The 14508-nt window shown below is 31.6% G+C and overlaps 1 protein-coding gene across 1 annotated transcript in view; it reads right to left on the bottom strand.

The window, feature by feature from the left end:
• Positions 1 to 219: 219 nt before the first annotated feature.
• The window catches only part of LOC108730758 (short neuropeptide F), a 22385-nt gene continuing 8096 nt past the window's right edge, over positions 220 to 14508 (bottom strand). The window contains exons 2-4 of the mRNA XM_018460663.1: positions 13393 to 13498; positions 6242 to 6423; positions 220 to 925 (exon numbers count right to left, since the gene is read on the bottom strand). Coding sequence (XP_018316165.1) covers positions 863 to 925; positions 6242 to 6423; positions 13393 to 13480 — 333 coding nt within the window. The 5' untranslated portion in view covers positions 13481 to 13498 and the 3' untranslated portion in view covers positions 220 to 862. The remainder of the gene's footprint in view (positions 926 to 6241; positions 6424 to 13392; positions 13499 to 14508) is intronic.

The following is a 14508-nucleotide window of genomic DNA, read 5'->3' as shown; positions in this document are numbered from 1 at the left end:
TAATAATTTAAGAAAAGTGTGAGAGGAAGCTCTAATAAATTAAAGCGTAAATGGATAATAGAACCTATACTTTAATTAATCAGTTTAATTATATTAATAAAAATAATTACATTTAATAAAAATAAGTTACTAGCCGAAATATTAAATTGACAATTTAAAAGTAACGTTTTTTCCAAAGAAAATGAAGTTACTTCTCGATTTGTTAATAAATCACCCGGAAAGTCTGGGATACTCTGCTGTGTAACGTTAGCGCACAGGGCGTAAAGTAATTTCTATATTTCGTGTTGATACATATAATTAAATGAAGGGACGATTGCGAAGAGAAAATTGTAACGATCGAAGCGTTTAGATTGTTATCCCATGAATGAAGGACTTAGGCCAAGTGTCCTTTTATAGCGCTGTCACTAATTAATGGAAATGACGACGAGGTAGAATGGCGAGTGCAATTGTACAGGAAAGATCTTATAGAACGTGTTTTTCTTAAGTTGAACAGTGTCATGAATCTCGCAAAATCTCATACACAGCGAAAGAATCGATTATCGTAAAACTATCGTTTTAAGAATGCGTCGCTCCAGATTAACGCGCGCGCAAATCAAGCGTGCAAACAATGATGAAGTTGGTTTCTTTTCACGTTGATCAGTCATTCGTCCGATAACACAAATTGTTTTCACCAAAAAAAGCTTCGCTTTCCTTTTTAGAGAGGGTAAGAGACATTTAGGGATGCTTACCGCCAGCCTGGAAAGCGCGCGCGCAAGACGCAATGACGATGAATTATACATAATTTATATTGTACAAGAGAGGGTGGTCGCGCGTTTTCATCAAGAAACAAATCGGAAAGATGCCCCTGGATCAGCTCCGCCGATTAATTGTTGTCGCCATATCCCGCCGCAGCCGCCGCGCCTAGGGGTCTCGGCAGAGCTCCCGCCTGTAACACACCACGAAAGGACGCTAATTACTTAATTGCTTGTGAAAATCCAGTTAATTGCGCGCATCATTCGCCGAATCCGATGCCGCGTAGTAAATCGAAGTCAAAGAGAATATTCGAGCTGCGCGATGAATATCTTTGAGCGGCGATGCGCGAACTGTTATAAAATATAAAAACTCATGAAAAGAATGATATATATTTTGTATAAATGATTTTAATAATTTAACAAAAAAAATTATTTTCAAGTCTGTGTGTATATTTAGTTAAATTTTTAAATATTTCCGCAAAAGTTCTTTCTGTATATAAAGATAAAATGTAAAGAATATACTGAATTGAAAGTGTAATTGTTGATACAATATATAATACTATCAAAATATGATCGCATAATGTGGTCGTTAATTTAATATAAATTAAGGAACTATATCTATTGTATTACGTTGATCAAATGTATATCTATGTGAAAAAACTGATTTTGTTACAATATTTAAAAGTTTAGGTTGATACAAATCTGAAAATAGTTTTGTTGGGTTATCAAAACAATTATGTAAAAACTCAAGTATGATGAGCAATGTTGCAATAAATTTTGATATTCAAGCAACTAATTTGATCGTCCTACATAATTATTTTAGAGTATAGCAAAATTATTTTCAAATCTATATTTAGCTAAATTTTTACTTCAAAACTGTTTTTTCCGTGCACACGAGTAATGAATTAGAGATATAGATCAAGGTACATAATCAAATATAATTTAGGAAAACTTATTCTTAGAACGAAGAAGAGCTTCCTAATACAAATGATACTTAATACGATCTTATCAGGAAAGAAATTGCACGGCGTATTGAATAAGAAAATATAGTCCAACTCTCGTCACCTACACAGGGAAAATATCTCCTTTCGTCATCATAATTTACGTAAATATACATAAATTACATCATTAATATAAACATGCTATTTGATTTGGATATTCCGCGTACATTATGAAATGTTATTATCATTAATTACGTCTTTTTGTACGTAACACATAAATGTGCTCAATAAAGAGAAATGGTCTCTCTCACGAATTACATTCACGTGTGTCGAATCGCTGACAGATCGATATCACTGTCGTCAACGCGGTTTCGCTAATATAGAGAAGAATTTCAGTAATGCGTCACGTCACCCTCGGGAATTTGTATTCATCGCATATTCGCCGTCACGATTGCAAAGATACACACATTACAAATTTGCGGTACGGCGGGGAACTTTTTATAGAGGGGGAGGAAGGAGATAATTGTTAGATGTGAAGTTTTCCCCTCGTAATCCATCCACGTTTCAACTCCGTCGAAAAGTCTAACTGCTCGTTTCTTCGTGTTGGGGGATAAGTTTTATCGTATTATTACGGTCGTTTGTAATTTGCCATCGAAATATCGACTTGCCTGCAGTCCTCTTTATCTATGACCATAATTTTTAACCGCGAGTTATGTAAGACGGGGAAAATATTGCCTTATTAAGTATATAGAACAGATAACCGAAAGTCTTATTTATAAAAAAGTAACTTTGATGAGTTTTATCTCGAAGCTAACTGTGAGTCGCAATTATTCCAAGTGTGACAGAAATAAATATACTCACTCGCACAAACAAATAGATCGCTGTAACGTTACACTGCTGGTCCATTTTCTTTTAATATATCTATATTAGCGAGTGAATATATCTATATGTACGAAATAAATATTTACAGGATATAAATTTGTTCCTCTATTACAACATCATTAAATATTAGATCGAGATTAATTTCTCTAGCATCGCTCAAGAGAAGATAAATGTTGACTGTCCGGGATTTTCCCGCAGCGCAACGCGTTCCGAACACCGTGTTTTCTTGGATGTATTGATAGCTGCAAAATAACGTTCCTCGATGTGACAATATATTGCTGTTAAAAAAGTCGTACGCTTTGTCGAGCGCACGAGGCGTCATAATATTGTTCTGCCGGGCTTTTGGAGATGAAAATTTCGTATCTGCTTTCTCATATAACGTATTGCAAGTTATAAACGGGAGCACATACCTGATGTTTCATATATTGTTCGCGTTGCACACGTCTTTTGCATAATTTCTGAATGTAAAAATTCAAATCAAAATGAAAGAAGGAATAAAATTGATTTATTAAAACACACATTCTTTCACAGATCTTTATGAAGTAAAATTGCATTCCTCTACTCAAATATTTATGTATGTGATAAAAGCAAGCCAAGCATACCTACTTTCGGCAACTATATATGCCCGTACGTAGACATCGTGTAACTTCAAAATGTAGTTTGTTCATTTCCTACATTAAAGTACATGTAGTAGGTCGAAATGAATTTATTTCGTTGAAGATTTGCCTTGGCATTTTTATTAAAAAGAAAGATGATAAATGTATGAATTAATTTGCATGTGAAGTCGTAGAACGTACGGGCGTTTCTCGTAACTCTTTTATGTAGCAGTTCTCTTTGAACGAGTTCAGTAGGTCTGAGAAATTCTAACACATACACGTTAATTTCTAGACAATTAATGTTACGAACGTTACAAAATATATATAAATGCTGAGAAGTAAAATTTGTACAAATTGAAATACGCTTTAGTTCTCTAAGTTAAAAGCGTATATGCATTTTGTGCAAATAAGTTCTTGTAAAATTTATTATGGAAAAGTGAGAACTATACAAATTGACCTCTTAAAATACCGTAAAATGGATAAATGAGATAAAAATAATGTAAGTACATAAAAATAATGTTATTGAAAATATGTGATGTTGAATTAAATCTTTGTTATGGATAACATATCCTAAATTTATCCCAAAATGAAAGATAGAAGGAAGATAGAAGAAAGACGATTGAAAGAAGAGTGTAAATTTGCAACACATTTTACATGTATTTTTAGGGAGGTCTCAAATAACTTTCACGTGATACATATGAAGCCATTGTTATTTATGGCTAATGTCACTTATTTGTTAATTGATATTCTTTTATCTACAGCAATTAGATTCTATGATTCAATTCTTCGTTAATATTTTAATACTCCAAATATTCGTTAGATGGACATTTTTCTAATTAATACCATGTTATAATCCCTATCCCTATTGTCCTACGAGACAACCAGCATGCACGTCGCGACCACACTTCAGTTTGTAAAAGCTGCGTCACTCTCACTAATTACGAGAAAATTAATTTCCCAGGGAATACTCGTAGCTCACATTAAGAATAGAATGCAAAGGGGACTCGAAAAGCATTATGAATTAAACGCGCATTCCAGAAACAGAAATAATTCATGCAGAGAGCACGGATATCCATTTCGAAGAGAATTTTCGATGACACGAAAATGTACTAAGTACGCATTAATTATAAAAGTTCTTTCATCTCTTTATCTCACTGTATCTTTTTTTATATAATTGATTATATCGCGTTTTATATAAAATTGTTTTTATCTAATAAGTGACTGCGTGAGTTATAATTTTAAAACGCACGTAATATATAAAATATATAAATGTTAAAATTAGTGAATATATGAGATAAAGAATGTAATATAATTTATTTATATTTTAATCAGTTTAATGTTAAAGATTATTTGAATGGCAAAATAAATTGCGCGAATCCATTAGCTCATTAATTAATCAATTCAAATTGTTAAAATACAAATGACCTGCAAATAAATACTGACTATTTTATTCGACATTTACATAAATTTACGCGGAAAGTTTAAAATAAATAGGATAAATAGGAGCAATGAAAAAGAGAGTTTTATAAGATATATCATCAACGTTACCTAGTTACTTTAGAGTTAAGACTTAAATGGCATAGATTTTTCTTGCGTTCTACATAATATAAAACACGTACTGCTTTACTATAATATATACATGTGTAAACAAGATACTTATACATATATCAAAATATATTAGAGAGAAATAACCTATTATAAGACATTTTGACTTTATCATGTAAAACATTTACCTCTCTACCGCATTGTATAAATTTTAAATGAATTTACGTCACATTAAACATAGAAAAAAAAATAATTAGAATTAGTTTTCTGTAAATAATGTGCATTTTTAATAATGTCTTATAAGCCTATTATAAACAATTTGTAAATTCTAATCCACAGTGAAAATAGAATTTTATTTAAATGAAACTTATAAAACTTCCTAATAGCATGGGTGTTCACAGGATTTTTTCTAAGAGGGGAGCAGTCTTGCCACACATAAGGAAAAAATGTTTAAATATTTTCTTCCTTGGTGACCCTACAATCCCTACACTGCAAGTATCGAGTTAATGACTTTTTTCGTCACTTATTCATTTCTAATGTGTACATCTTTTACTTTTTAGTTAAAATCTTCCTCACAACGACAAGGTAAGTGTATCGAAGAAGTTTGTGTACACCTTTTACTTTTTAGTTAAAATTTTCCTCATAACGACAAGGTAGGTGTATGTCGAAGAAGATATTTCGTTTTTTTGTTAAAAATTATTTTTTATTTTTTTGTATTCTAATGGAAAAATTTCGCTGAAATTATTTTACGTTTTGGAACATTTTTCAGCAAAATTTCAGTAATTTTTAGTTGAAAAATTCATTTTCTCAAAATTTTAGCATTTTAGAAAAATTTCAGTTTAATTTCAGCGATTTTTAGTTGAAAAATTCATTTTCAGCAAAATTTTAGCAAAATTTCAGACAAATTTCAATAAAAATTTCAGACAAATTTCAGCAAAATTTCAGAGAAATTTCAGCGATTTTTCAATATGTTAAATGAAAAATTCACTTTTAGTGAAATTTCAGCAATTTTTCAGCAATTTCGCTGAAATGTTCCAAAATGTAGAATACTTTCAGCGAAATTTTTTTCACCAGGGTATTTTTGTATTTTTAAATTTTAACCCCTTTAACACGCGTTTTTATTCAACACGCGTCTCTCAACCAGGAGGGGGGAGGCAAATGCCCCACCTTGCCACCCTCCCCCGTGGACGCCCATGCTCATTTGCCATGTCTCGTTTTAAATTATGTCTATTTTATTCTTTATGAATAAATTGTTAATTACCAGCAAGAAATGACTATTAATTAGACATTGAATTGATCGAAATCATCGGATCAATATCGATTTGACATCAATTTGATTTCTCACTGGATATTGTTTACTTTTTAATAAATTCATTTCTTTCTGAATAATGTTTACTTTATCAAAATCAGTTTTTTTTAAATATTTTCTCTGTACGAATACTTCTTGCACTCATTGTATATAATTAAATGAATGTAATATTTTACGAACTTTTATGTTTGCCTTAAGGATTTATTTCATCGATGCAAAAATACAGTGAGAACTTACGGAGATGTGTTGCCCAGAACGACCAAATCGGAGACGCAGCGATGGCGATCGCTGCGACTTTCGAATCATCAGGTGTTCCAGCGGGATGCCGTCCAAACCGACGTTGTCGAGCGCATTACGTTGTAGCAAGAGCTTATACAGCTCATGAATATTCTCTGCGGGTGCTTTTTCCGCCATTTCTTCTGTAAACATAAACGTATAGATTCATATATTATATATAGTGTTAAAAAATCATTCAGCATTTATATGATAGATGGTACACACCATACTGATTGTGAGTAAAGAAGACTTAGTGAACATAGTTGAAAGTTCAACCGAAAGTTCTAAGATATAAACATTTTTGTATGTTAGTATCGTAACTGATTTGTTGGCTTCTATTTGTCGTGAAGGTTTACCTCAGTGTTTACAAATCTCGTTCTGAATGTTCTCATTCACCGTAGATGTAATTAAAAATTTCGGAAATCAGTAAGTTGACATCAACTAGCTGTTACAATTGGATGGGCATTATGACAGATTACTTCATTGGACCTGTAATTCTTCCAAATAGGCTATCACATACAATGCTATTTATCTCAATTTCTCTCTTTTCAGGTCGTATGCAATACATAGAAGGCAATAAGTTAGTTACGATACTAATATACAAAATTGTTTATTAATAAGTAATAAAATTATAATAGTAATAATAAAATAATAAATAGTAAAATTATGTATTTGTATCTCAGAAATGGTTAAACTTCCGACCTATTTTCACTAAGATTTTTTTACTCAGTATGGTGTGTATCTACTACATAAATGCTAAATGGTTTTTTTAACACCTTGTATAACTGCTATACAGGATTAAACATGTATATATAAGATTAAACATGTGTATATAAGATTAAACATGTGTGTACAGGATTAAACATTGATATTTCATGGAAGAGAGGATTTAACGAACAGCAGGAAACTTGTAACATCATTTTTGTTTGTTTTACGCGTATTGGTATCAACATAATTGCAGAGAAATTCTTCCTCTGCATTATAAGGTAAAGTATTATATAAGATAAAGTAATTCTGTTTTGATATATGTGTATCGATTTGTATAATTATCGTATAAATATTCATCGCATTTCAGCTACTGTCAATATCAACGATTTCTATTGTGAACGAATCTTGGAACAGATTTTGATCCTATTAAAGAGCCATCGCTAGAAGCTTACTGCTTGAGAATTAATAGCACACATTTTAAAAGCGTCAATGGAATCTGTTGTCATATTGTCGACAAGTCTTCAATCGATAGCCGTCACTTTGTCTTACGATCCAGAGAAGAAACTAGTATCTTTCATCGTTGTTTAAAAGTTGATTTCCGGGATGTGTGCCAAGTGCAACTCTTCTATTCTCTCTCTCTCTCTCTCTATAGATACACGTATGCCGCATCTCACTTTCGAAAGAATGTAAATTAGACGCGTGTGTGATGCGCGCGGCCAGTTTTACGGGAAAATAGAGAGAAAGTATGACGTTTTACAAGTACGTCCGTTTTATGCGGCATTAAACCGCTTTACGATAAGTAGCGTTCTTCGTACGGGCACGTAGGGTCATACGAATTGGTGGGCGTTTATACGGTTACTATCGTACATAACGCGCGTTATAACGATTATTCACTTTTATTCATCCACATAGTCGTCCTATAAAAAAAAAACAGAAAAAATACACATATTCTATCGGCGATGCATCGCGATGGCGACGTTATCTGACGTGTCGTTTATCATATACGTAATACATATATATTTATATCTTGACGTGCACGTATTCAGAATTATTAACGCTTTCAGTATCGGTATCAATTTTTTTTCAAAAAATAAAGATACATTGTGTTTCTATAAGATTTATAGATAACAAATGTTTTTCGAATGTTTTTGAAAACTATAAAAGCTATATAAAAGCTCGACTATGGTCAGTTACAGCGCTTGACAGGGACGTTATTTCTACATACGTGTTTGTATTTTACATCTTCACATTTTTATTTACATAAAATATACATACTGATTTAATAATGAATAAAGAAAGAATAAGGGTTATATCTGTTTATGGAGAACAAAAAGGAAAAAATTTAGAGGAAAAATTGAAGGGATTTATGAAGGAAGAGAAAGAAGGAAATTTAATTATAGGTGCAGAGAATTTTAATATAAGAATAGGGGAGCTGGGAGGAATGGAAATGGAAGGAGAAGGTGTGGAGAGATGTAGCAAGAATAAAATTATAAGAAATAGAGGTAGGAGCTTTGTAGAATGGGTAAAAGATAAAGGTTTATATAGTTTGAACGGAAGAACGTCCGGTGACTGGGAGGGTGAATATACATATATAAAAGCAAGGGGTAATTCGGTTATAGATTACGTAATGGTTAATGAAGATGTAAATGATAGGATTATAGATTTTAAGGTTGATGTAAGAGTAGACTCGGATCACTTGCTTCTGTGCCTGAAAATCAAAGAGCATGGAGAAGAAGAGGATCCGATCACAGATGCTGAACGGAAATGAGAGGAAGAAGTAATATCTTGGAATGAGGAGGCAATTAAGAGATACCAAAAAGAAACAGAAAGTTGGCCGGAAATTAAACGAATTGTTTATGGGAGCAAATGGTAAAGAAGGTAAAAAGGAAAAAAAGAATTAGAGCACAAGGACTGGTGGGACAGGAGCTATACTAAAGGGAAGAAGGAAATTAAGAAGATGTATTGAAGATGGAGGAGAGGAAAGATAGAAGGGGAAGATTATTTACGAGATGTAAAATTACCGTCAAATTCAATTTGACAATTACTTACGGTAAAATTACGGTAAAATGGTAATTTATTGGTAATTTTGGTAAAATTTGTTGTTTTTTTATAGTTTTACGCAAACAGGTTTTATTTATGTTTTTCACATTAATGCATAATATAAAACAATATTCTTCTAATATTCTCATCGAGAATATAAATCGCTGATAGAATAATAGGACTGTTCACTAAATCTAAACGTAAAATCTAATCGATGCTAAAATCCGTTTTCAATATATGGTTCTCTAGAGATTTGATACAGTGATCAAAAAATAGAAAGCGATGCAGATTAAAAATGGAATAAAATTGATGGGAAAAAATTTTAAAAGATTTTTAGAGGAAAGAAAACTTAAATTCTGTACAGATAAAACTAAGGTGTTAGTTTGTGATAGGAGAGGAAGAGAGCAAATTGAAAAATGGAAATGAAGTAAAAAGCAAATAGAGCAAGTGCAGGAATTTAAGTATCTAGGCTTTACTAGGCTTTACTAAGTTTATCTAGGCTTTAAATTGAGAACACGTGTTCTCAATTTACTATAGAGGAAATGTATTTATGATCGGGGATGCTAGGAAGAGAAAAAGCTTTGAAACGGATGTTTATTCACATGTCTTTGATTATTTTCAAATAACGATATTGATAAACTTAACCAGTTCATCAATAAAAAACCGATCTTTTTTTATTGTAACAAAGTAGTAGGTCCTACATGTCGACCTTGTAAGAATACAGACGATAGAATTTTCCCGCGTGTATATCGCACAAAGGCAAACAGGCAATCATTTTCCGATTGAATAGGCACCTTTCAACTCTGTGAAAAACTTGCGTGGTAAAATTCGAGGACGCGCGATGATGTGAAACATGCTGGTGCGGTTTTTTTTTATTCAAAACCGCAGCTCGTGTACAATCGATCGGATAAACCTAGTTTTGCGCATTAAAAAAATCGTAAAATACCGGATGCAAAAATAAGGTATACTGCAATTGCGATGGTTTGACTTTTATGCCAAATGCGAATTATTTGTTCTAAAAAGGTAAAATTAACGAAGCGCGAGTTTAAAAGTAGATGGGGTTGTCCGATGCACCTGTTGACTATCATAACGCGCTGTATCGCCTTTCGCGTTATAATGCGGACTATGTTACATTAAATTTTATCTCCATGAAGCTAAATATTCGCTGTTTGCTTCGTTAATGGCTTCTCTAACACTACCGTGCAGTTTCAGATGATTTAATAAATAATATCGAAATTACGAGGACATTCTGAAAAGAAAATTAAATCTTCCATATAAAGAGAAAAAAAAACTATATTGAAATATGTATCAACTACAACAAGTGGAGCTGATATCGATGTTTGTGATGCTCGACTGAACGCTTTTGCGGTCTACGAAAAAACCATGTACTGGAATTCGTTTGTGCACGAGTGGAATGTAGGTATATTGATAAAACGCTTATGGCAGAAGGACCCTAACAGATAATTCGCGCGAAAGCGATGTCGTGACGAGGTCATTTTGGCATTGTTCGGAGAGAGAGGAAAAGAGAGACCGTATGATAGGACACGATCCTCTTATAAGCGATTATTGAATGGAGAGAGATTTGACCGATCGTACGCGTGATTAGGGGCAACGATGAAGGTGACACATAGAACGATCAATATGATCAGACCGGATTTGCGATGAGTTTATATTTTGGGGTGAAATACATAATTCCTAATCATCCTGGATTAACTGTTTCGTATCGAGCGTTGTAATTATTCATGGCAATGTAATATTATCTTCATTAGCTGATAAGAGGGAATATTCGTTAGTACCGATTCCATGTTTAAAAATAATACCTTAGTTCTCACTATTAACGGTGTTGTATTGCTTTTCTCTTAACATTATCAGATTATTTAAACTTTATTTTTCCCAGGATAGGACTCGTTCATTTTTTAAGCTTGTCATTTAAATTTTCTCTAACTAAATTACTCAATTCATTTATTAATAGTATTGGATGGTAAATATCTGTAGATTAAAAACATTACGCTTTTAATTTGTGATAAAAATAATAAACTCTCTGTAACATATTTGAAGCAAAAGTCGTGAAATTATTTTCTTTATTTTAATTAATTATTTTTTTATTGAAATAAAATTAACTCCTGTTTAAAATCTGTCCAAAATTTTGCAAAAAATGAACGCCTATTTAATTCTGAATAATTCTAAAATTATTAATATTTATATTTTAACATTTTACTTAAAAAAGTTCATTACACATATGGAAAGAGAAATAAACTATTATTTAAAAATATGCACGAAAATTGTAAAAAACAAAAAATCATATATTTTATAATATAAAAATATTAAATATTACTTTTGTAATTACGCTAAAAAAATTATTCTATAGATACGCGTGAAGATAACTGCAATCACATAACTATCATATAACATAATGAGGCAAAACCGTTATATTAAAAAGTGCAATACGATAGAAACATTAATTAGACTTACATTTTTCGCTACGGTCTAGAAGCAGACGGCTTAATAATAGCCATTCTTTGCAATCATTAATTATTATAGTAGGAGACGCGCTGGCAACGGCCTTGCGTTGATATGCGGTATTATCGGTAATGGAATACAAAAACGTGTTATCATGTCAAGTAAGAGTGAAACTTTAATAAGACTTATAGCGCAAGAGGATAGCTCGGCAAAACGCAAATTTACATCGAAAGGACGAGAAATATTCATCATAAGAATTCGTCAGAATGATGAGCTTTGAAGAAATATAGAAGCTTATTATTATTGTTGTTTTAAAGAAGTATAAGAATATATAGAGAGAGAGAGAGAGTGTAAAAGAGTATAAGAATAAGAAGCTTCTTTCGGAAATGATACTAATAGCGAATTCGATTGGACGCACTCAGTGCGGACTGATGCATATAAAACCGTCATACACAAATTAACGTAAAGATATGTGTTTCAGTATCGAGTGTTTTTCGTCCTAATGAAGTGAACTGCGATATTCACGAAACACACAGAAAAATATGGAAATAATAATTACCCTATGCGAGTAATAATTACTTGGTTCAAGTATTTCAAAAGTTCATATATCCGTAAATCTATCATAAGTTTATCACAAACATTAATCTTCCGCTAACCAAGTGGAAAATCAACATGAATCATATATGGGTATATCTGATATCCCATGTTATACTTTATCATAAATATACTATAACTTAGTATGATTGGTAACAATGCACTCTCCAGTTGCACCGGTAACATGCGTGTGGTACTTTTTAAGAAGTTATAGGAATTTATCTTGTTGGGGTATGTCACACTTCATTTGGTTCGCGGAGGGTTAAATTTATTCAAAACATATTTTGAATCCTAATAAGTTTAATAAATACTTCAATTAAATTTATTAAATTAAAAGAAATTCGATTTGCTTATTAAGAAAAGTTCATTTCTTTTCGATCAATTTTATAATATTCTTCAAAAGAAAATAAATTCCTGTTTTGAGTACATAATAATTGTTTTTTTTAAATTTTGTAATATAGGTATATTTTAAAATTATTATCAAAAAATATTTTTTGTTAAAGATAACTATTATTTAAAAGGAAGAAAATAAATTGAGTAATCACTTTTTTTAGCAATACAATGATATTTTTCTGCATATGGAAAGTACTCGTGGAAGTTTATATGTATTTATTATAAATATCATTACATAAAAACCAAGTAAACCGTGATATTCAATATACTTTATTGCGCTTTTAGGTAAAATATGTATTTTATAATTTAAAATGTTTTACATTTTTACTTTGCATTCAGATTAAAAAAGTGTACAAAGGTTTTAATATGTTTCGATCCGCACTAGTACATCTAATCGAATTCGCTACAGGAGTTATCACAATTTAATGCAATATAAATCCCGTATCAATTCCAAAAATTTTCCAGAAAATAACACAGGAATGAAAAAAGCCATATTCAATCGAAACGATTATTCGCGTGTGTTTAATAATATATTTTTTGTAAATTTATACAATTTCCAATTCAAGTAAACTGTTCGCCGATTATTTGTCGGTCTTCAAACACAGATCTCAAATCGAAGCTGGAGTAGTAATATCGCAAGTTAAATTGACAAGCAATTTAATATTATTGATAATAAACATCATAAAAACTGTAAACAATTTATTACGACAAATATTACCTCGGAATTCGAATCTCCCATATTTCGTGCTAGAAATTCCGTTCAAAAATTAAATTTACTCCAATCATATAAAAAAATAAATAACTGTTTATTTTAAGGAAACTAATAAATGCACACGATTATTTTGCGTGTGTTAATATCTTTTCAAGTAAACAATAAATAATTTGTAAAGTAACATGGGAATAATATGATAACTTACCTCCGTAATCCATGTAATTTTCGGTAGCATCCACGAGACCGACTATCACGACGACAAGAATGAAAGCTGCGCAATATTTAGCGTACATAATGTTCTCTTCTGTTTTCTGCAATCAAACAAACGATTCTACATGTGATTTGATTCCTCTGGTCGATTTTGCGGACGTAAACGTGTTTTTCTTTAGGCACGTGCGGTCGAGAACGCGCATATGTGCCAAGCGTGTTATCTAATCGATTTGGTAAAGAATAATTTTCCTTCTTTCTTTCTTTTTTTACATTACAAAGATGAAAGAGATTGTCACACTAGTATTTTATAATTCAAACGTTTGTAGCACGACACAACACGTCGCAATGGCAGTTTTGTTTCTAACTAAGACTTGCACTTTGCAGAAGCTTCGACCATGTTGGAATATGTACTACGTTTGTCGCTGATATAATTCCCCCATGTATCGTTTGGACATGCGAACGTTTGACGAAAATGAGGGAAGATAAATTCAAAACCACTACGATAACAATCAAGTCAAGTATGGGGGTTCCGCGATTAAATAACATAGCTTACTCAAGAGACATTATTTAGAAACGTAGCTTTTCGAGCGCTGTCATAATAATTTTATTATGCAAAATATTTCGTTAAATCATTTTCCCGTGTCCGTTGTAAAGAGCTGTCCAAATGAAATGTGAATTTCGAGTTGCTTAATGAATTTATGTTTCTTATTAAGGTATGTGATGGAATAACAGTATTGTTAACATTACGGTATTTATTTTAGTATACCACAATAGCCTGTGAGTATATTATTTTCGGAAAATCTAAAATTATAGGGAAATATATAGTTCGCATAATCGTTACTAATTATAACTTTTTTCAAATTTTTTTGTACTTTTAAAAGTTACATTTTTTAATTAAAATGCAGTGTTTTCGCTATTCTTATATTTAAATATCAAATATATTGACAGGAAGCTAATAATAAAAGCTAACAGTAAATGTGTTACGAAGTATGGGAGTAATCCGTTAATTGAATTTTACTTTCAAAAAATTAAATATTTATCGACAAAGAAATTGATAGGCATACACACACACACACACACACACACACACACACACACACACACACACACA

Source organism: Mycetomoellerius zeteki, unplaced genomic scaffold, assembly GCF_001594055.1.
Source record: "Mycetomoellerius zeteki isolate Tzet28-1 unplaced genomic scaffold, Tzet1.0 scaffold96, whole genome shotgun sequence".
In the NCBI taxonomy this organism is placed as follows: domain Eukaryota; kingdom Metazoa; phylum Arthropoda; class Insecta; order Hymenoptera; family Formicidae; genus Mycetomoellerius; species Mycetomoellerius zeteki.
This window is presented reverse-complemented; position numbering and strand designations above follow the sequence as displayed.